This window comes from Watersipora subatra, chromosome 9 (genome assembly GCF_963576615.1).
Source record: "Watersipora subatra chromosome 9, tzWatSuba1.1, whole genome shotgun sequence".
Classification (NCBI taxonomy): domain Eukaryota; kingdom Metazoa; phylum Bryozoa; class Gymnolaemata; order Cheilostomatida; family Watersiporidae; genus Watersipora; species Watersipora subatra.
In genome coordinates this window covers 29,828,211-29,852,907 of record NC_088716.1, presented here as the reverse complement: position 1 = coordinate 29,852,907, position 24,697 = coordinate 29,828,211, and the positions used below count along the sequence as shown (strand labels likewise).

Below are 24,697 nucleotides of genomic sequence, written 5' to 3'. Positions count from 1 at the left end.
ATTGCATTGAGTTTGCTCTCCATCATTACATTTCATCATTATGACGATTAATTTGGGATTAAAATAATTGTTCCGGTTGTAGACACGGCAACAACAAAACGGTTGGACTCAAAAGCTCTGATTCAGCGAAAGTTGGCAGAGAGAAAACGAAAAGCTCAAGAAGAAGCAGAGAGAAATACCCAGAAAGAACGAAAACCTGCTAACCAATCAAATTTGAACATCTTGGTGCCCTCGGAATCGTATATTAGCCAGTAAGCTAGTGGTATTCACTAAAGTCTCATAAGGAGATGACACCACTGAGATTTGAATTGTCGGCCTATGGATATATGTCAGCATACTATTGTTCTTTGAGATGTCTCAAAGAGCAGAGTTGCTTGAAGGTTGACTTGCAACAAAATTCACATAACAGTTATTTGTATCAAATGATTCACCATGTCTTACTCTGTTGTGTTGTAGGTGCCAAATATGTGGGAATGTGATTACAAGCTCTTAAAAGCTCAAAAAACAAACAGTTAATCGCAGCCATCACGAAAACGCCAAAGATTGGAATCCCTTTCCAAAATGGCTCAGATGGAACGTAGTTGAACAGGATGGCTTCTTTTAATACTTTCATGCAAACTCATTCGTCAAAATAATTTCACAAATATACTTCACGCATTCAATAAAACCATGTCTATTGTCTTTGCGCGTCTATTTCATCATCATTGTAACGCTGTCACTTTGAGCACTGATATCTCGAAATCGTAAAAATTCATTTAATTTTTTAACCTCAGCTCGAATGAGTGTATATTATCCTTTAATAAACATGATGAGATGAGCCTGTTGGTCACCTGTGATAGTCGAAAAATGCTGCAGAAATTATTCATGCTATTTGACAGGAAGTATGGGTCACATGATCAGATTAGGACCAGATGATTAGATTAGGCTGAAGCGAAACTGTAAAGTAGCGAGCATCAATATTTGATACGGACGTACCGGTAAAACCCGTGTTTGTTATAAACTAGTGCTATGAGACGTTTTATATTGAGCCTTTTATTGGCCTTTCTTTTCACGTGATAACATCAGGTGTCAAAACAATAGCCACAATTTTTGAGTGCGTCATCGAAATAAAGAGATTCCAAACTACGGCGTTTTCATGATGGCTGCGATTAACTGTTCGTTTTGAGCTTTTAAGAGCTTGTAATTACATTTCCACATATTTTGCACCTACAACACAGCAGAGTAAGACATGGTGAATCTTTTGATACCAAATAACTGTAATGTGAATTTTGTTGCAAGTCAACCTTTCTAGATGAACTTAAACAAAATTTTAGCAGATATCATCGGAAAGTATCGACATTTTTCCATCATTTGCGATTGTTGTTGATGTTTGAGATGATCTGACTGCCAGGGTGTTTCAAAATTAACACTCAATAGAAAAATATGTGACGAAATGCTGACACTAGTTGCTATCGTTTCTATAGTTGATATCGGCTGTTGTATTCAAGTTGCAGCACTATGCGATTTTATTCTGTCAGTCTCTTTATTTAGACAATTATAAACATCATAATTGCACTTTTGCTTGACCTGAGCGTGATAACTTCGATCAAGTTCCATCAATTTCAGTCTTGAAACATCCTGGCAGTCAGATCACCTCAAACATCAATAACATTCGCAAATGATAGAAAAATCGATATTTTCTAATAAAATAACATTTAGCGTAAATTCATCTTTAATCTATTATTATCAGACTATACATTCGGAGAGCTCTCACCGATCATAGGGCAACATTGACACTAAGCAACAAGTATTAACAGGGCAACTGTGACACTAAGCAACAAGTATTAACAGGGCAACAGTGACACTAAGCAACAAGTATTAACAGGGCAACAGTGACACTAAGCAACAAGTATTAGCAGGGCAACAGTGACACTAAGCAACAAGTATTAGCAGGGCAACAGTGACACTAAGTAACAAGTATTAACAGGGCAACAGTGACACTAAGCAACAAGTATTAACAGGGCAACAGTGACACTAAGCAACAAGTATTAACAGGGCAACAGTGACACTAAGCAACAAGTATTAAAACGATTCATATGGTTTTTCTCACAAAATTCATCCATCTTTTCAATGATTCTTTGACATAAAAATCTTTACGCCATTGATTGTAGGGTATGCTTATGCCTTGATTTCACCAACATTCATGCATGAGAATTTGTGTTGCATCACCGCAAGACCTAGTCTTCAACATTTCATTTCTTGATGGAGACTTAGTCATTGTTCAATGGTCATTTTAAAGCTACTCATCCTCAAAACTAAACTGCAGTGAATACCGTTGCTATTTACTTTCAACCGACAAGAAATAGGTGGTTTTCTTTCACAACTATTTTAATTTTTGTTGCAGCTCGTCCGATGCTGGCCAGTCCATTCCAGAGTCAGACAGGATTTTAAATGATCTTTTTGAGCAGTTTAATACACAGCAGAGTGAGAGTGGAACGTCTCAGGTATTTCTCCTTTGATCTAGGTAGCTTTGTGTAATCATAACTCATCTAGTTTTTGTGTAGTCCAGATCGATAGCTCGGCTCAGAGAACTTCCTCTTTCTACAACTAACAGTTGGCTTTTTTGTGGATTCACTATTTTTGTGCCCGCTGCACATAGGTAGTATTTTTAACAAAGCTGAAATGAGCGTTTATTTGTTTAGTCAGTTTTGGATTAACCATTAATTACTTAATTATCAGTGCATCTAAATTGTTCATCTTTAATGAATTACTTTAAATAGAATATCTAGAAGAAGATCATATGAAGAATAAATTAATAAAATAAAAAGTTCTTTGTTCTCTAGATAGAAGAATAAAAACAGAGTTTGACTAATTTTAAGGTGGACAATCTGGGCAATGGAGATTGTACTGTCCAAAATCTGAGTCTATATTCGTATATAACCCATTCTTTTTTTACATATTTGTAAAGTGTCATGGTCACGTGTCATGGTAGGTGCTGCATCGGCTTGCTTTACTGTGTTTTTATCGGTCTTCAATGTTCTTTTTACTCAATTTTGGTTTTTATGTTAAAAATATTAATGTTGTACTCCGTGTACCATCAATTAGTATGTTAACACTGAGGTTAATCAAGCTTTAATTGTCTCACTTAGATTGTTGATTCTGTGCGTTATTTTACTGACAGCTAGCTGATCCGCTTAAAAAGAAAGAAACAAACTTGTGAAAAGCTGTTGACTCCGGGAATGAAGTTTGCAAATAGATTTTTTCAGCTATGTTCTTGAAGCAAAGACTAAATGAGTTATGATTAAAAGAGGTTTTTCCAAAGCCTTCTTTCCATTATGATGAGATGATGGGATGAAGGCTTTGCAGTCTGTAGCCTTGGTTCATTGTCTTTGACAATGAACCAAGACTATTGACTACAATGCTGAGCCTAGCTATCCTTCCGAGGGAGCTTAGGCCACGTGTTTGTAAGCACAAAATTTTCTACAGCACGGATTTAAGGCTTTTCTGACAAAGCTGATTCGTCTCTCACTTTATCATCAACAGAGGTAGCAAGTGGAGTCGTTGTTTTAGCCTTGGTGTATGTCTTACAGGTAAGAATATGCTATTTAATCTTAAAGGTTGCAGAGGGTGAACACTTGAAATATTTCTGATGTTATTGTTAGTTTATTGGATGTTTATGTGTTGCTATCATAGACCTATTAACTATACAGTATAGTTAATAGTATAACTATACTGTATAGTTAATAGGTCTATGGTTGCTATGGTGTGTTGCTATGGTGCTCGATTTGTCAGTCAGTTCCTCTCTGTGTAAAACTAGTTTCAATATCACAGATTTTTAAAGCATTTTAAATATGAAAATTAGATAAGTGTTTAAATATCTAATACCACAGTGGTATCTCTTCATGCATTAGATTATGAAGTTATATTGTTCTACTAGGCCCATGCAGTGTATCTATTAGGCAAGACAATCATGCAGTGGTTTGATCAGATTTCCATTGGTTTTCATATCTACCAGCACACTTGTAGCTAGCGATATCACTCACATAGCAGTGAGTGATATTGTCTCGACGGTATGTCTCGCACATGCTCATAACCACCAGCATATATCTGCTTAGAAATGTACATTTTCTGGCACAATTGGTTACCTCGACAACAAAAGGGTTCATTTTTTATTTCAAGCCACTAGTTGCCATGTACTTGATATGTACTTTAAGCACAGAATGAGAGTTGATATGTACTTTAGGCTCAGGATGAGAGTTGATATGTACTTTAGGCTCAAGATGAGAGTTGATATGTACTTTAGGCACAGTATGAGAGTTGATATGTACTTTAGGCTCAGGATTTGGGTTTATATGTACTTTAGGCTCAAGATGAGAGTTGATGTGTACTTTATGCTCAGGATGAGGGTTGATATGTACTTTAGGCTCAGGATGTGGGTTTACAGACAGTCCCCAACTTACGAACATTCGAGTTACGAACAACGATACATACGAACAGGTCTGCGCGTATGTCCGCCGCTAATACCGACGGTATTACTGACGTATTAGCGGCAGAAAGAGGCACTACTCAGAAGCACCACCCAGCATCCACCTTCCTCTGCCCAGTTCGTTGCAGTGCATAAGTGCGTGAACGTATCTCCAGTACGCAAAGAACTTTTTTATTTTTACTGTACGTAGTGTACAGTAAAAACAGTATGTGTACAGTGTTTTCTGACCTTTACTTGGCATGACCTAGACTAATAAAAAAAAAGAAGGGAGTGCGTGTAGTTTCATTCAGCTTTTTATTAGCGAAGGAAATTTCACTAGCGGAGGAGCGTACGGCTATCTGCTCTGCTCAACTAAATGACCGCGTTCCTTTATATACAATAATATCAACCGCTCCGGCAAACGGTAAGAACACTGGCTAACAAGGTGAATAAATAGGACCGCTAGCTCGTTGGTATGACAACAATATAAGTGACGATAAGTGATAGTGTTATGATGGGATATCAAATATAACAATAGCATAACGTGTGAAACAACGATATAATAAAAGGACATCACATACAAAAAAGACAACAACGATAAGTGATAGCATAACATACAATAAATAAGAAATGCAGTGTCATGGCCCGGCGTCCACCACAGTATTCTCTCCATTTTATTAAATTTTTTTTTCAGTACAAACCAATACAGGTTACTTATACAAACCTTAAACATACTTATATAAACCTTCAATATACTTATATAGGCCTTGAACATAAATTATAAAACAAAATATAACACTGAAGCAACTTGCGAACAAATTCACCTTACGAACAATCGTTCGGAACGTAACTCGTTCGTAAGTAGGGGACCGTCTGTATATGTACTTTAGGCTCAGGATGAGAGTTGATGTGTACTTTAGGCTCAGGATGAGAGTTGATATGTACTTTAGGCTCAGTATGAGAGTTGATATGTACTTTAGGCTCAGGATGAGAGTTGATATGTACTTTATGCTCAGGATGAGGGCGGATATGTACTTTAGGCTCAGTATGAGAGTTGATATGTACTTTAGGCACAGGATGAGAGTTTATATGTACTTTAGGCTCAGGATGAGAGTTGATATGTACTTTAGGCTCAGTATGAGAGTTGATATGTACTTTAGGCTCAGGATGAGAGTTTATATGTACTTTAGGCTCAGTATGAGAGTTGATATGTACTTTAGGCACAGGATTTAGGTTGATATGTACTTTAGGCTCAGAATTTGAGTTTATAGGCTCAAGACTTTAGGCTCAAGATGGGTTGATATGTCCTTTAGGCTCAGGATGTGGGTGACTCAGAGATGGGATCGCAGGCGATCAGTAAGCCAAGTGAAATGTTGAACGAAGGACCAGAAGCCAGTCAAGGTGATTATTGAATGTAGGGTGAACTGTTGTTTATCACTGTTCTACAGCCTACTGGATGCTCTGGCAGACTGTCCATTGTAGCTCCAATTAATAAACTTTGTACAACAGTATGGAAACATTAGTGAAATTTGTGAACCCCCCAATCAACCCCCCCCCTCCCCGTCCCTACACTGAACACTTCTTTAGCATAGTGAGGTAGTAATCTGTTAAATAAGTTACGGGTAGCGACATACAACATTCAAAATTAAGATTTGGTTTTTTTTCTGCTTTACATACCATTGGTGCAAGAACAAACAACTCCCTGTCGCATGGTTGTCCTGTATGAATGCTTCCATAAATTACTGTCTAAACAGATGTAGAGTTTCTATAAGCTCAGTAGTTGGACTAATTACAACCAAGCATGTCAATTCTCAAGAGATCAAGACTGTTGGACGGAAAAAAAGGTAACTTTTTCTGTCACGACTTTCACTATGTTCTAGTGAGCTGAATTCAGTTGTTGAAATGTGAGGTGTTGGATTGTGGGTGTATGTGGTTACTACAAACATTGTACTTACTACACACATTGTGGTTACTCCAAACATTGTGGTTACTACAAAGATTGTGATTACTACAAATATTGTGGTTACTCCAAACATTGTGGTTACTCCAAACATTGTGGTTACTACAAACATTGTGGTTACTCCAAACATTGTGGTTAGTACAAACATTGTGGTTAGTACAAACATTGTGATTACTACAAACATTGTGATTACTACAAACATTGTGGTTACTACAAACATTGTGGTTACTACAAACATTGTGGTTACTACAAACATTATGGTTACTACAAACATTGGGGTTACTACAAACATTGTGATTACTACAAACATTGTGGTTAGTACAAACATTGTGGTTAGTACAAACATTGGTACTACAAACACTTTTAAACCATCATAATATCTAGAAATTATAAAAAGTAAAGGCATAGGAGCTTGGGCAACGTTTTCTTCAAACTGTGAACTGTATTCAAGGCTTTCAAAGGTGTCACGATCTGCAGCTGAGTTGTCTCCTCACTTACAGTCAGTTTTAATAAGCCTTCACTTAGCTTGGTGTTAAAAATATGGAAGGTTTTGTACATATCGGGATTGTAAAGCCCGTAACTGCTCCTCAATGCTGTGTGTCATCTCTGTAGATTCCCTGTTATCACAGCGATTACTATCTACAGATACGCTAGCCGTTTTTTAATTAATTCTTTGTTGTTAATGTTTCAGTTTATTTTTAAAGCTAAGTTCTTGAGTATCTCTTTGAGGTACACAGAAGCGAGACATCTTCTGTATGCTCACAATCATTCAGAGTGCTGATAAAATAAAATATCATTTGCTTTTGTCTGATTACAGGCGAAGAGAGAAAAAGAAAAAAGAAAAAGAAAGACAAAGATAAAAAGTCAAAAAAAGACAAAAAGGAAAAGAAAACCAAAAAATCCAAATATAACAAAGACCCAGAATTGGATCAAAATTTCATTGAAGTCCCCTCGCCGGTTAGTATGTAGGCTACATGTAGCTCTTAGAGCACCTGAGGATGGAAGGGCGTTGGCTCGTACCGAGGTTGGAAGGGTATTGGCTCGTAGTGCCATTGCTATTTTTTAGCTCTGTATCACGATCTTAGTCTATGTTCAAGTGGATAGAAAATTTATTACTCTTGCTTTCTCAAAAACTAATGGTATAACAATTACGTATTTATTCATTGAGATGCTAAACCTATGCAAACCCAATTTCAAATGTTTTAGTATGTTTTAGTAGTTTTCAGGATGTATTACATTGTATATATTACATTGTCCATGTAATTGCCATTTATACTGCATATGCAGTTGAAGCATAGTCATACCGTAAAACCTCTATTTAAACGCCGTAACGCTTTGCTTTTTCAACCTATTCCCTATAGTGGCATTTTATTAAAGGTGACATTCAAATAGGGGGGTGGCGCTGTATTTTTTGACTAGCTCATCAGAATTTTGGAAAGATAAATTTAACCTTTTTACAGGCGAAGCCATGCTAATTTCGCCTATATTTTGCACATTTCTTCAGGTAAAGCGACATTAATGTCGTCAGCCTTTGTATTTTTGCGGAACCATTTTTCAAATAAAACGAAGAATCAGACTGAGTTAGACAAGAAAAAAACATTAAGTAAAAATATTAATTGAATAAAATTATTATTTCGATAGTATCGCCTTCGAAGTTTAAAAAAACCGTCTTTGGAGTTAGCAAACCTACTTTGTTATGCCATAACAAAAGCTGCTATTACGTCATACGGTGTTCCTTAAGAGTATTCTCATCGTTCATCAAAACGCTTCTCTTATCATTCATCAAAACACTTTAGTCTTCAGGTCAGATTGTAAACCACCTTTTGAATGAATCTAAACGCAATATCTGGATTAAGACCTGTGATTTCGAACCAGAGTGTAGTTCTGATGATTGTGAAAATCAATCTTTTTAGGTCACTAAAACCGTCACTAAAACCATGGCAACCACTACAGCAACAACAAACAATTAATTTTTATTAATGTAACCGAGTCATTAATAGTACCATTTTGTGGGCATTTTTCTATTGCTTGCTTTTATTATGGGTTCGTAAAGTTGAAAGAATATCAAAGTGGTGGTCAAATAGAGGAGGTGTTCAATTAAAGGATGGCGGAGTATTTTTCAAACCTCCTAACGTGGCATTCTACTAGAGATGGCATTCAAATAAAAATGGCGTTAAAGTAATTACTAGGGTGCTGCTGTCCCGTGTGTCGTGACAGATCATCATGGAGGAGTAACTGGGCATAAATATTTCCATCTCTGGGAAGATGTTGAGTGGTGTAGTGGTTAGTGCATAGGTCCACTTAGCCGAAGACATCCATGTTCAATTCCTAGCAATGCATTTTTTTTTAATACCTAAAGCGTGGCTATGGAAGGAGACAGCTCTTATTGTAGTAAAAATTGACAGGAAATCAACACAATTTTGCTGCATAGAAAGCCAATGGTATGATAACTAATTGGTTAGTACAAGTATTTGAGTCCTCAAAGAAAATATAATACTGGTTCCTCTAAAGAGTACCCAAGATAAAACTTTTCCTAGTCAATCCTTGAAGAGTGACGTATAATCTACACCGAACCGTATTGGAGTTCATACCAAACATAATTGGATAGAAATGTATTGCTTGGCTTGTTTGGGCCGGTGCAGTTTCAGCATGTAGTGAATAAAAGAGGGCACTAGGATTGCTCAAAGGTTAACTTGCAACAAAAGTCACATTACAGTTATTTGGCATCAAAAGATTCACCATATCTTACTCTGCTGTGTTGTAGGTGCATAATATGTGGAAATGTGATTACAAGCTCTTAAAAGCTAACAAATGAACAGCTAATCACCACCAGCTCGCAGCTGCCGTAGATTAGATTCCCTTTCCAAAACGGCTCAGATGGGACGTAATTGAGCAAGATGGAATCTGTTTACACTTTCATGCAATCGCATTCGTCGAAGTATTTTCACAAATATACTTCAAGCATTCAATAAAACCATGTCTATTGTCCTTACGCGTCTGTTTCATCATCATTGTAATGCTGTTACTTTTAGCACTGATATCTTAAAACCTACTGTAAAAATTTGTTTAATTTTTTAACTTAAGCTCAAAGGAGTGCATATCTTCCTCTAATAAACATGACGAGTCTGTTGGTCACCTGGCTTAGTTGAAAAATGCTGCAGAAATTATTCGCGCTGTTTGGCAGGAAGTATGGGGTCACATGATCAGATTACAACTAGATGATTAGGCCAAGCCGAAACAAAACTGTAAAGTAGTGAGCATCTATATTTGATACAGGCTCTTCGGTAAAACCCGAAGTGTTTGTAATAAACTAGTGCTACAAGAAGTTTTATACTGCGTCTTTGGTTGGCCTCTAATTTCATGTGTTATCATCACATGTCAAAACAATAACCACAATGTTTGAGTACGTCGTCGAAATAAAGAGATTCCAACTTAATGGCTGCGATTAACTGTTCGTTTTTGAGCTTTTAAGAGCTTGTAATCACATTTCCTCATATTTCGCACCTACAACACAGCAGAGTAAGACATGGTGAACCTTTTGATAACAAATAACTGTGATGTGAATTTTGTTGCAAGTAAACCTTTAGGGATTACTTGCTCTAAAGATGATTATATCATTATCTAAGCGGGTTCATATGTCGGTAAAAGTATATAGTTTGTACTCACTTTTATTTCAACTGTTTTATAGACTGTTAGTCGGTCTTTTGTTTTAACACAACTTGCCAGTTTTAAGAAAAGCGGAGACGTTTATATTGTTTATGAATCCAAATTTATGGAGCAAATTTATTGCTTGCGATGAAGAGCAGTACGATGAAGTTCAATTATCTAAGAAAATGGTAATTGCTGGTACCACTTTCCCCGACATACATGTATTTACCGTAAAACCTCTAATTGAATGCCATGGTGCTTTATTTTTCAACCCATCCTCTTTAATGGCGATCAATTGAAGGTGACGTTCAAATAGAGGCTGGCGTTGTATTTTTCAAATGGCTCGATAGTATTTTGGGAAGATAAATGTAGCTCTTCTATGGGTAAAGCGAATGTCGTCTATATTTTGCCCTTTTTTTCGGTGCGATATTAAACCTTTTGGAGGCAATAAATCTGCTAACTTACATGTAAATGTACCTTTAACTTGCTAAAGATTTCTAAATAAAATATGCATTGGGAAGCCGAGAGGTCTCTCTACTAGTTGATATCTATTGCTTGCAATTAACCTGTGATGATATTTTAGCCTCTGCTTTCCTTTGTAATTTGTTAGAGCTTTCACTTTTTTATTTCGTTTTAAATTTGAAGACTTGTTTTTATTTTTTATCTATATTTAACAAGGTTTAATAAAAACTCATTTCACTCATTGATATGTTTGCTATAGTTTGCAGCCAAAGCTATCTTTTTATGTGCAATAGAAGAGTAGTTATGAGCGTCGATCCATTGTAAGCTGTGTTAAGATAACCGCAAGGATGCTATTAAATGATATGCTATAAATCTGCGAAATTATAAGTTATACAATGATAATCAATCAAACGCTCCAAATATATACATTTATGAACAAGTGACATAAATGAACTATATTTATGTTACAAGCAGAAACCAAATTAACGTTTTTAAAACAAAAATATTTCCATCGTTTGCTCGGCCATTAGCGTTCTGATTGTTGCTTTCGGTGGCAGTCATGTCCGGCATCTTATATAAGCTCTATTCTATTATTTGGTTTTCTCTTCGAAACCTTGTATGATGAAGTTTTCATTAATTGCTTTAGAATCCTCACAAATCAACAGAATCAGCAGAATCCACTAATAAACACGACACGTCGGTCTCATCGACGAGGAGAAAGCGAAGTCGATCCCCTTTGGATAGAAGCAAGCACAAAAGAAGTTCAGATCATGAGAAGAGGAGAGACAAAGAGAGGGAGAGAGAAAGCGATAGAGAAAGGCGAAGGGATGGAAGGAGTGATTCTAGAGAGAGACACAGAACTAGGGACAGATATAGGTTAGTTCATTTCTTTTAAGACAAAGTGTTTCTAGAGAGAGACACAGAACTTGGGACAGATATAGGTTAGTTCATTTCTTTTAAGACAAAGCTTTTCGTTCTTCATTGCTTCCAGTCACTTTTAACCAGTCTAATCTTTCTATATTATACAATTAATATATATTATATATATATATTACACAATGACTATATATAATATATAACGCAATAAATATATATATATATTACACAGTGAGTATATACTGTATATATATGTACATATATATATATATGTATATATATATTTATATATATATACATATATAACGCAATGAGTATATATATTACACAATGAGTATACAGTAGATGATGTTGTAATGTATACCTCCTGTAGTGTGAATTCCACATAACGTAAAGAGTTTGTTTAACGTTTTTGCTTCATTCTAGCTAAAAAAATCCCTTCAAAGTTTCACATTGGTGCGAGTTCTCAAATTCGATTTCATTAATGGGAATCTGGTAGCTAGCCTTAAAGATATCGTTTTTTTTATGCTGCACCTGGGAGAGAAAACAAAATTTCTAAGGTCGTCTCTATTATATATATTAGGGTTGCGGCAGTGTAGTTCAGTGTGAGAGATCGTCAGTGTGAGAGATCGTCAGTGTGAGACAGCTCTGTTGATAAAGCACAGACATTAAGTGACTGCAAAATTATTTAGAAATATCTAAAGACGATTGATTGATGCAGATGTTAGAGTGTCAGTCTACCAATCGGAATGTCATGGATTAGAGTATCGTCGAAAGCTGTCTTTTATCCTAACATTGAACCCCGACGATGGGTAGACGAAGGGACAAATCAACTCTTATTGTAGTAAAGATTATATTTGTGTTTTGTTGTATTTTTGACATTTAAAATACCTTTTATTATTTTTCCTTAGCTAAATAGACCTTGCTGTCTAGACAGAAATTCAAAAATTAACGTAAATTGACGTTGAAGATGTGCGCTCTCCTTAACTTACTGTGAAATTATCGAATCATGCAAAAGGAGAAAAGAAACCAATAATACTACAGTTGCGGCGCAGTCAATATATTAAAAAGTTATGTCTAGCTTTTTTGAAAGACCAAAGGGGTGAGTTTGGATAGATTTTGGAATGGATTAGACAATTTACATGTGATTTACTTTTCGCATAACGTAAAATCCCTATAACGTAAACGTTACTAGAATGGATTATTTACTTTGTAGGAGCGTCTATGCTATATACTGTGTATAACACAATGAATATACATATTCATATATATCCTACACAATGAATATGTATATCTATATTACACAATATTGCACAATTTTACATATATGTGTCATGATCACAGAAACCGTGGTTCAGTCGGAATTATAAGATTCAGAGTTATCTAAACTAGCAGAAGGAGAAAATTCTCAGTTATTTTGCAAAAAAATTTGATTTTAGCTTAATTACAGCAGATTTTATGGTCAAAAAACGGAATGCACATTTACCATTAGTGCGAAAACATAGTTCCGAGAAAACTGGCGTTAAAGTTTGAGAAACGAAAACCAATGCACAATTTTGTTTACATTTCAAAACGTCATAGCAACCAATATCAAGAAGTTGTGATATTTATCTAGATTTCTGTGTTTTTATCAAAAAATTATGCTGAATTTAAAAAACTAAACAGATTTTACCTGGTTGTCATAGAAATAATTGTATATTTATTAGAAAATGTATTACTTAATTTTGCAGATTTTAAAAACGGTTTGGCAGTATCGCGATATTAGGTACAGCCAAATCATCAACAAATTCTTTAGAAAAATAACAACAGAAACATATTGCACACCATCGGTCACTATATGCTTTGATGTTGTAAATTCGAATAATTATTCTTCTAATTAAATATTGTAATAATCTTGAAGAATCGTTAGGAGGATAGCATCGTAATTCCCTTTACTTTTACTGCTTTTGACATCAGTTGGAATACCAAAGTACTCATATAAGTGTCCAAAATGTCAAAGTTTTTTTTAAAATCGGCAAAAAAGAAACGATTATATTTATCGCACGCCATTTTTCAGTACTTCCTGTTTAGCATAGCAACCGTTTTAAGGAGGTTTTTCCAAGGGTTAAAGACTTCTATTGGCTAAATTGACTTCAGATTCAGAAAGATTACTCTTTGATTGGTCCAGATGCACGCGTTACAAAAATCGTTACCAATATTATAAATTCAGTTAGTGCAACTTTAAAGTCGGATAACTCAATTTCGTGATTTGCGACTTAACCATGGTTTCTGTGACCCATATCTTCTTTTAATACTTTCAAAACTTGTATTCATATTTACTAATTTTGTATAACTTAGAAATAAATTTGTAGGAGTTGTTAGTCAAGCCCAGTTACAGTGCATTTCACTTTAATATCCCATGGGCAGAGCGACATACTGTCAGTTTCAACATTTTTTTTTTCAAACAGCTTTTCTTTCATGAAGGTCGAGGTATTGGACTGAGTTAAATACCAGACTATGTTATGTCCAACATATTAGACTGATAGAATTATTATTTATTTCAATTGTATAACTTATGAGAAAAACCTGAAATACTCAAACTTTTGAGTTTGAAAACAACATAAACAAACAACAAACAACAACAAACAAACAACATCTCCAGGAGCTAGTACATCGTCTGCTGCTCTTGAAGAGCATTCTAACTATTCCATTCTAAAACATTCCATCTAAATCTTTTAGTTTTTAGATCAGGTTGTAAGAACTTCATGGACAAATCTAAAAACAGTGGGTCAGATTTAGAACTTTAAATGACTTTAAACCTTTAGTGACTTCAAATTATAGCGACGTTTTGGTGATTCTGACCATCAATCCTCTCAGAAACACTTGTCACTAATACCATATTAACAACAACGAAAATGTTTTGATGTACTCATACTGATATAATCTAGTCACTATTAGTGTCTTTCTGTAGAGAATATTTTACTGATCAATTTTTATTTAGGGCTCATAAAGATCAAACAAAACCTTTTTTGAATCCTTACCAAAATAGCAAACGTAAAATATATTCATCTTTTAAAAGTTTCACCTTCAAGGGGAAAACACTGCTAACGATTTGCCTACTAAGTTGGTGAATTGGCTCGTCCGGTGCATATGTCTGTGCGTGTGTCTGCGTATGTTCGAATAGCGTTTTGGAGATTACTGTCTTGTTCAAACACTTCCTTTCACTACCTTTCAGTAGCTTGTCGTAAGTCAGACAAACGCATATATCCTAGTAATACCGGTATATTGCACTTATTGTATATTGTATTTTTTTTAGAGAGTCAAGGTCATCTAGAAACTTTTTTAGGAGGTCTCATAGCAGATCAAGAGAGAGAGAAATCACCGATGAGCTGCCCTTTTTCATTGATAAGGAGAAACTTCGCCGAATTGCTATGTAAGTTTAACAATCTTTTTCGATAACCTTTGTTATTATTCAACTATATTTAGAGGGTGCGCGCTCCGTGTGCCGTGCGTGCGTGTGCTATATATATATAAGGCTCACACATGTAGGTTGATCGACAACCTTGTACCGTGTCCTACTTAGAAATGGAAAACAATCTCACAATTGTCCTGATTGCAGATCTAACCAGGTTGATAAAAGTCAAAACCAAGTCAGTTGAGATAACTAGTTTTTATGATTTCTTTCATCAAATGTTGTTCTTGCAGTTACATGAATTGGGCATCATAGACCAACATAGAAAACAGTCAAAATATTTCTATTATAATTCGTAGCTATTATATTTAGTATTTGACGCATCTGATGTTAACTTGACACGAAGCATTTGTGAATCTAACCAGTTTCAACCGTTCATGGCTGACTTTGTGGCCCTTACTACACATTTAGTTCTGTAATGATAGGCCGAGTTTTGTTTTGAAAGTTCAGCAATCATTCATGTTTATCTTTCCTTGCAATTTTTGCTTTTAGTAAAAGGGTGGCTCAAATGCAAGCTGCTGGCAAGTCGGTATATGCTGCTGGAGTAACACCTGAGGATATCGCTCAGATCAGCTCAGGAGGAGCTTCCATCTCTGAACTTACCTGTGAGTCATCTATATCTTGTATCTGAACTTAAATGTAGGTCATATATCTTCATTCTCTGAACATCATTGTAAGTCATATATTTCTATACTCTGAACTTAAATATAGGTTATATATCTCTATACTCTGTATATAATAGTTGTGTGAATCTGAGCTTACTTTTAGGTCATATATCTCTCCTTTATTGGCCATACATGCTGTTCTTCTGGTAATATAAATTTCCTTGAATCTATGTGTAGGTTGGCAGGCCTTCATCAGTCAGCCTCTGTTAGCTAACCTTTTTTAGCCGACTTTTATTAGCCGACCTGTGTTAGCTGACCTCTATTAGGCAACCTCTATGAGCCGACCTCTGTTGGCCGACCTTTATTAGCCGACCTGTGTTAGCTGACCATTATTAGCCTCTTGTTTGAGTACAACAGGACATCCTGCTTTCTTATACCCGTTGATACACTTCTTGACTGCAGCATTCTGTCGCTCAATGGCTCGAGACTCCGACTCGGAGTCTGACGATGAAGTATTGAACACCCCGTGTACAGCTGAGGAGAATGACACATCAGACATGTTGCAGCCATTTTCACGAGCAGCTGCCATCGTCATGAACATTAGGGTAAATGCTTGGAGTTATTATCTCTCTTTTTTATTTATACGGTAGATAAGAATAAGTTTGCTGTAGATGATGCCTAACATATTGATATTCCGTTTGTGACATATAACATATTGACATACCATATATGACATATAACATATTGACATACCATATATGACATATTGACATGCTATGTATGACATATAACATATTGACATTCCATATATTACATTCACCACCTTGACATTCCATATATGACATTCTATGTATGACATGTAACATATTGACATGCTATGTATGACATATAAAATATTGACATTCCATATATGACATGTAACGTATTGACATGCTATGTATGACATATAAAATATTGACATTCCATATATTACATACACCACCTTGACATTCCATATATGACATTCCATATATGATATATGACATATTGACATGCTATGTATGACATATGACATATGACATATAACATATTGACATTGCATATATTACATATAACATATGGACAGGCCATATATGACATATAACATATTGACATACCATATATGACATATTGACATACCATATATGACATTCCATATATAACATCATATTGACATTCCGTATATCACGTATAACAGATTTCAGGTGATAAGACTTTGCATCAATGAGCAGAAGCAGCTCATGTAAATAACATTTCCTGTCATCACTGAAAGCTTTTCAGCCATTTTGTTTTCAAGATGCTTATGCAAAAGACAAAAGATATGTATTATTTTTCTTTAACTATGGAGTTCTATGTCTAGAATGCCAAACAGCGGCCTATACAGACTGCTGAGGAGAAATCCAAACTGAGGTCGTCATTTCCTGTATCGAGTGGAACCCATCATCGCAAGGAGGAGCCCAATGAGTGGACCCCGGTGCCAGTCTCCAATCAGCCAAAGAAGGTGTTTGAAGAAGCTGGTTCTGATGCTGATGATGTCGAGGTTGGTACAGTTTTCTCTTCGTTGACAATGAAACGTTTTTACACACGTAGAAAAAAGATAACAATTTCATGTATAGTTGTGGTTCTATAGCATCTATAGTTGTGGTTCTATAGCATCTATAGTTGTGGTTCTATAGCATCTAGCATAGTTCCTTTTCTCATTACTCCTTTCATGAAAGTTTCTTACTGGTCGATTCTACTTCTGTCACATGCCTCATTTTCTTAGACTTGCCAACTTATTACAGAGTCTGTTATGCAGTAAACTGTTCTCTCACCTGTCTTTATGATTTTGTTTAAGTTTTCTGAATATTTTTTCATGCTTCACCTGGTAATAGAAGTTTACAGATAACATAATATACCTAATTCACCACCTTTCTTCCATACAAGCTGTGGGTGTACACGCCATCTACACCAACTTATTCTTAGTGGAAATACTGACTTAGGTTTGTGAGTGTCGATGTAAGCAATTACTACAATTATGTCTCAATAGTTTAAACTTTTCTTTAATTTCAAACTTAAACTTTTCCATGATCAATGATTCAGGTTGTGTAAAGAAACTGATTCATAGTTTTTTATTATTTCTTTATTCTCACCTATATTCCATTTTGAGTTTATTAATTTTACGTATTCAATGCTTGGTAACTGATTTTTAGATCCAAATGGTGCAAGCTTTATTGTAAATTTTACCAAGTTACATGTAAATGTGCAACAACTCACTCAAGTAGTCACGAAAAATTCAGTCGATTTCTATCTCCACTTATAGCGTTACTCTTTAACAGTAATCTCCAGTCAGTATGATACAATAGGACATATCCTCTACTCGTAGGACATATCCTCTGCTTGTAGGTCATATCCTCTACTCATAGGACATATCCTCTACTCGTAGGACATATCCTCTACTCGTAGGACATATCCTCTACTCGTAAGTCATATCCTTTACTCGTAGGACATATCCTCTACTCGTAGGACATATCCTCTACTCGTAGGTCATATCCTCTACTCGTAGGTCATATCCTTTACTCGTAGGACATATCCTCTACTCGTAGGACATATCCTCTACTCGTAGGACATATCCTCTACTCGTAGGACATATCCTCTACTCGTAGGACATATCCTCTACTCGTAGGTCATACCCTCTACTCGTAGGACATATCCTCTACTCGTAGGACATATCCTCTACTCGTAGGTCATATCCTCTACTCGTAGGACATGTCCTCTACTCGTAGGACATATCCTCTACTCGTAGGACATATCCTCTACTCGTAGGACATCCTCTACTCGTAGGACATATCCTCTACTCGTAGGTCATATCCTCTACTCGTAGGTCATACCCTCTACTCGTAGGACATATCCTCTACTCGTAGGACATATCCTCTACTCGTAGGACATATCCTCTACTCGTAGGACATATCCTCTTCTCGTAGGTCATATCCTCTACTCGTAGGACATATCCTCTACTCGTAGGACATATCCTCTACTCGTAGGACATATCCTCTACTCGTAGGACATATCCTCTACTCGTAGGACATATCCTCTACTCGTAGAACATATCCTCTACTCGTAGGACGTATCCTCTACTCGTAGGACATACCCTCTACTCGTAGGACATACCCTCTACTCGTAGGACATACCCTCTACTCGTAGGACATATCCTCTATTCGTAGGACATATCCTCTACTCGTAGGACATACCCTCTATTCGTAGGACATACCCTCTATTCGTAGGACATACCCTCTACTCGTAGGACATGCCCTCTACTCGTAGGACATACCCTCTACTCGTAGGACATATAATCTACTCGTAGGTCATATTCTTTAATTGTAGGACATATCCTCTACTCGTAGGACATATCCTCTTCTCGTAGGTCATATCCTCTACTCGTAGGACATATCCTCTACTCGTAGGACATATCCTCTACTCGTAGGACATATCCTCTACTCGTAGGACATATCCTCTACTCGTAGAACATATCCTCTACTCGTAGGACATATCCTCTACTCGTAGGACATACCCTCTACTCGTAGGACATACCCTCTACTCGTAGGACATACCCTCTACTCGTAGGACATATCCTCTATTCGTAGGACATATCCTCTACTCGTAGGACATACCCTCTATTCGTAGGACATATCCTCTATTGGTAGGACATACCCTCTACTCGTAGGACATACCCTCTACTCGTAGGACATACCCTCTACTCGTAGGACATACCCTCTACTCGTAGGACATATAATCTACTCGTAGGTCATATTCTTTAATTGTAGGACATATCTGTTCTCATAAACAGACGCCTGAATGCTGTCAAAAAACTGAAAAGAAACCCAAATGATAAACAAATCAAAGCTAACATGGAAGATTTGGATAAACAGGTTGGTGTCATTGGTTGATTATTAGCAATTGGAAAATAGCTTGCGTGTTGTGTTAGCAGTTACTTAGTTTGGCTTTCAGCACAAGTTCAAACCGTGATTTATCTCGGCAACTCTAATCATTCAGCATGGTGAGCATGTCTTGGCGAGCTTGCCATGTCCGTTGATGCTAATCATAATCTTCTTAATCAGGAGGCAAGAAATGTCATAATCTTACTGATTTGGTTTATTATTCGATTTCTTTAGTGCAACTGTTTATATTACCAAAAATGTCTCAAGTCAATTTTACGACTTTAACCAAAACTTACTGCCTGAAGCGAAAACGAAATAATTCTTGGAGTTTTTTTTTTTCTTAATTTTGATGGTCTCGGATGTGGGACAAACCTAAATTAGGGTGTTAAAATAGGTCTAAGGAGGCCTTAACACATTAGTTATAAGAAGTTATCAGTATTCTTAGTTGCTTCCCATGGATTCCCATGCTGTTTCTTGCTCCCCTGGACCAAAAAAGGTTGATTTACTGTATACGTCTTTCAATACATATTTGCATTTGAATATAAAGTCCCGCATTTCTTCCCAGCTTTTCACGTTCATTTGCTCAGCACTATCACTAGCTCAGAACTTTGTCGCTCTGCTCTTGCAGACCGCGAAGTGGTCGGAGTCGAAAAACTTGCCCGGAGCATTCACCGGACGAGTCGATGCAAAGATGTTGACTCCTGATGAGTTGGCGCCCTCTGCCGATAAGCGACAGCAGGCGTGGGTACGGAAGGAGACCCTGCTACGGGCAAGGCCTGTCCAGGGTGGTATCGGCCAGTTTTTACTACAGAAGATGGGATGGAGTGAGGGCCAAGGACTTGGCAAGCAGAATGACGGCCAGCCGGAGCCCTTGCAGCTGGACTTCAACACTAGCAGAAAAGGTTAGTGTCTTGCTTGGGATTGTTAGATAGTTTTATTACCCAATTGTGGTGTAGCGTGCAAATGTTTATAGTGTGGCATGAGAAGGTTGACCGTGTGCTGTTGTTTTCAGGGTTGACAGCGCCAGAAGAAAGACCTAACAAGAATGTTGACAGCTTTGACCAGGTTGTTACTTATCGCGGAAGCCGAAAAAGTGGTAGGGGTGGGCTTACAGCCACTCCTGTTTTTAGTTTGGCAGGTATTTCTAAGGCTATTTACGTGACATGTATACAAGGCAGTTTGTAATGTCGTTTCATAGAAAGGTTGCGGCACCTCCATTTCACACGATCAACTGACTGTGTGCAACTGAGAGTGTACCATGCATAGACTAAAGTTTTTTGAAATGTTGTAAGTGTGATTGTCACAGTGGAGCAGACGTGGCTTAGTGGTGTAGAATGCCTGATCGTCAAACAACAGGTTGGGGGTTTAATTCCCAGGACACGGGTAGTATGTGCAACCATATTGTTAAAAAACCCACACCCTTGGAGGGATTGCTCACCCATACACAATGGACCAATGACTCCAATCCAGAAGGAAATTTTATATATTTGGTGTTAGAGGACTAATCGTAATGTACATTACATTAAGTTTTGATAGATATTGTAATCTAGTCACGTGTATCTTATCATTTTATTATTTTTGTGTTGTCAAATGAGATTCCTGTTGTAACCTCCAGTGACCATAGCGAGCTGATACTCAGTGTATGCCGTTAACATATAGAGCTTCGTGTTAGTGAGCGGAGATATGTACATGTATAAACTATAGAGCTTCATGTTAAAGAGCGGAGATATGTACATGTATAAACTATAGAGCTTCATGTTAGTGAGCGAAGATATGTACATGTATAAACTATAGAGCTTCATGTTAGTAAGCGGAGATATGTACATGTATAAACTATAGAGCTTCATGCTAGTGAGCGGAGATATGTACATGTATAAACTATAGTGCTTCATGTTAGTGGACGGAGATATGTACATGTATAAACTATAGAGCTTCATGTTAGTAAGCGGAGATATGTACATGTATAAACTATAGAGCTTCGTGTTAGTGAGCGGAGATATGTACATGTATAAACTATAGAGCTTCGTGTTAGTGAGCGGAGATATGTACATGTATAAACTATAGAGCTTCATGTTAGTGGACGGAGATATGTACATGTATAAACTATAGAGCTTCATGTTAGTGGACGGAGATATGTACATGTATAAACTAAAATTGACATGCACTAATCATTACCCTTGTACGAGCCTTCAAAAAGATCGCATCACACAGGATTTGTACTCGGGCCTTTGGCATAGTAGCTAAGCACGCTACCATCTGTACCACGTTGCTGTTACTTGGAGTAACTAAGCAAATAATTATTACATATCTATTATTACATCCCTGTGGGCGCACATGACTGCTAGGGTACTAATTTTAATGTATCACGTTAATGTAATATTAATGTAATCATGTTACAAGTATCAGTAATTTTATTTGTAATAAACTCCATTACAATAGCTGTGGTTCTACGAGCTCGTTACCATGAGGAACTAAGTCTACATGTGGTCTCAGTCAGCTTACCTTTGCAGAGAAACATCCTGTTTCACTACTTATGGAACTCTGCTCAAGGAGAAAATGGCAGAGTCCCCAGTTTGTGGTCTTACATGAGAGTGGCCCACCACACAAGAAAAACTTCATTATGCAGGTGTGTCCCTAAACAATGTGCCCTCACTCGCTACTCACTTACATGCTCTGTCCCAATATGCAGTCTGCGCAAACATTGTGAAATGCTGTTAACACTTTTTAGCCTAATTTTGCATATACAAGCAGGACCCTTGATCCTGACCCTTGATCCTGACCCCTGATCTGTCTTAACAACTTTCCATCGGCTGTGAAAGTACTAAGGATAGCACAACTCTAAGGATAGCACAACTCTAAGGATAGCACAACTGCCGTACTTTTCGGACTATTAGCCACTACTTTTTTCTGATGATTTGAGCCATGCGGCATATATAAGGGTGCGGCTATTCAGTGGCTTTTTCTTTGATCGCTAGGACGCATTAACCATAATCTATGGTTAGTGCGAAAATACGAAACAATGCCTAGCGATACTATTCTGTTAGGCACTAGGTTAAAAAGCGTCGGTTAATACGAAACAGTGTCGTTAGACACTGTTTCGTTTTAAACAGCAAAGTTGCTGCCGTGTTAAAAAACACCGTCCCGAGTCCTGCAGCCTATACAAAGTTGCGGCTTATGTATTGTTTTATTATCATTTTTTGGAAAATAAAGCAGATGCGGCTTATATAGGGGTGCGGTTTATAGTCCGAACAGTACGGTACTTGTGAACTGAATATCATATTGAAATGCCAAACTTGTTTGTAGTCTTAAGAATTATCTGCAAGGTTTTATGAATAGTTCTAATATGTACTATTTTACACTACTACTGGACACATATGTCTGTAGTTTGTCCATACATCAACAGTTCTTTATTTGAAATCCTCTTGTTGTTTAGAAGTGAATCTTAAATAGAACCAGCTTGCGTTGAAAATAAATAAAATGGAATTGAGATTATTATTGTTGGACTCCTGACTGTTTCAGTCATTGGTCGAGATGTCGGGTTTATCTCTACCGACATGGACCACAGAGCAAAAAGCCAAATCATTAATCACACAAAAAATTCTATCTATACGCGTAGTCGGGCCTTTACACTGATATATTGTCTCTTGAAGGAACAAAGGCTGGGCATGCTGAAATTATCCTTAGTGCATCCAATGATTAAATATGTGTGCACTTGCTAAAACTGTCAGATTACTGATGTTTAGTGCCTTTTAATTATAGCATGCATCTGCAAGTGGGTTGGAAGTGGGTGCTTTGGTAAAGTGAAAGCATTTATAACTTGAAGCATTCACCATTAGGTTCACTTGGTGGACCCCGTTTCGATTAGCTTATATGTGATGAATTTATAATCAGTTGTTTCCGTTTTTAGATTTGGAATATACAGTGCTGCTGTTAGTCACCCTTGATGATAGCCTGTTATTTAATATCTGAGCCAAAAAGCACATAGAAATTCATGGGAAGCAGTTGAGAATACTGATAACTTTTTCTAACTAATGTGTTAAGAATTTAGACTTTAGACCTTTAGACTTGATGTTTTAACACCCTAACTTAGTTTTGTCTGGTATTGCGTTGTTCTCATCTGTGGTTCGTTGTTAACTTGGACTATTCCATATCTAGACAGGACTGTTTCATATCTAGACAGGACTGTTTCATATCTAGACAGGACTGCTTCTTATCTAGACAGGACTATTTCATATCTAGACAGGACTATTTCATATCTAGACAGGACTATTTCATATCTAGACAGGACTATTTCATATCTAGACAGGACTATTTCATATCTAGACAGGACTATTTCATATCTAGACAGGACTATTTCATATCTAGACAGGACTGTTTCTTTGGCAGTGAGAGGTTACTTTGATGTACACTAGACACTCCTACAACGTAAATAATCCGTTCTGAAAACGTTTACGTTATAAGGATTTTACGTTATACGAACATTAAAATACATTTAGATGTCCTAATCCATTCCAAGATCGTCTCAAACTCACCCCTTTGCCCATTCATAAAGAAAAAATCTAATGTTAACTATTCGATTTAATGACTGTATAGTAACTGTAGTATTATATGTTGGTATCGACAACCTTTCTCTTGTTTCTTTTCACTTTCACTCAGTTTATTGTTCATGACTATGATAATTGTACAATAAGTTGAGAGGAACACACACCTTCAATGTCAAGATTTTTTTATAGGTCTGTAAAGGGAAAAATGATGTCTTAAATAAAGTAAACAAAATGCCCAAAAGGGAATTTTAAAGGCAACTTACCGTAAAACCTCTAATTGAACGCCACGGCGCGCTATTGTTTAACTCCTCCCCTACAGTGGTGGTCAGTAGAAGTGGTGCTCAAATAGAGGCTGGCTTTGTATTTTTCAAATACCTCGTCAGAATTTTGGAAAGATAAATTTAACCCTTTTACAGGTGAAGCGAATGTCGCCTATAATTTGGCATAGTGACCTGAACACTTTTGAATGCAATGAATTTGCTAACTTGCCTCCAACTAGTCGAAGATCTTTATATAAGTATGCATTAGGAAACTGAGAAATATCTCTACCAGTTGATATCTATTGCTTGCAATTAATCTGCATGATATATAGCCTGTGTACCCTGATATTATAGCCTGTGCCCTGCTTTGCAATTTGCTGGAGCTTTCTATTTTTTTATTTCATTCTAAATTTGAAAGCGTATATCTATTTGATAATTATCTTTAACAATGTTGCATAAAAGCTCATTGAATCATTGTTATGTTTGTTAGTTTGCAGCCAAAACTGGCTTTT

The 24,697-nt window shown here is 36.7% G+C and overlaps 1 protein-coding gene across 4 annotated transcripts in view; it reads left to right on the top strand.

Moving 5' to 3' along the window:
• The window catches only part of LOC137405361 (protein SON-like), a 32,581-nt gene that overhangs the window by 4,091 nt on the left and 3,793 nt on the right, over positions 1–24,697 (top strand). For 2 of the 4 annotated variants that reach the window (XM_068091592.1, XM_068091591.1), the window contains exons 3-15: positions 83–251; positions 2,384–2,483; positions 5,758–5,845; positions 7,222–7,361; positions 11,161–11,390; positions 14,686–14,802; positions 15,334–15,446; positions 15,909–16,051; positions 16,825–17,004; positions 19,268–19,372; positions 20,010–20,283; positions 20,394–20,519; positions 21,892–22,007. In XM_068091592.1, coding sequence (XP_067947693.1) covers positions 83–251; positions 2,384–2,483; positions 5,758–5,845; positions 7,222–7,361; positions 11,161–11,390; positions 14,686–14,802; positions 15,334–15,446; positions 15,909–16,051; positions 16,825–17,004; positions 19,268–19,372; positions 20,010–20,283; positions 20,394–20,519; positions 21,892–22,007 — 1,901 coding nt within the window. Of the gene's footprint in view, positions 1–82; positions 252–2,383; positions 2,484–3,465; positions 3,570–5,757; positions 5,846–7,221; positions 7,362–11,160; positions 11,391–14,685; positions 14,803–15,333; positions 15,447–15,908; positions 16,052–16,824; positions 17,005–19,267; positions 19,373–20,009; positions 20,284–20,393; positions 20,520–21,891; positions 22,008–24,697 lie in introns of those variants that run through there. The other 2 variants (XM_068091594.1, XM_068091593.1) reach the window with 2 other exon arrangements.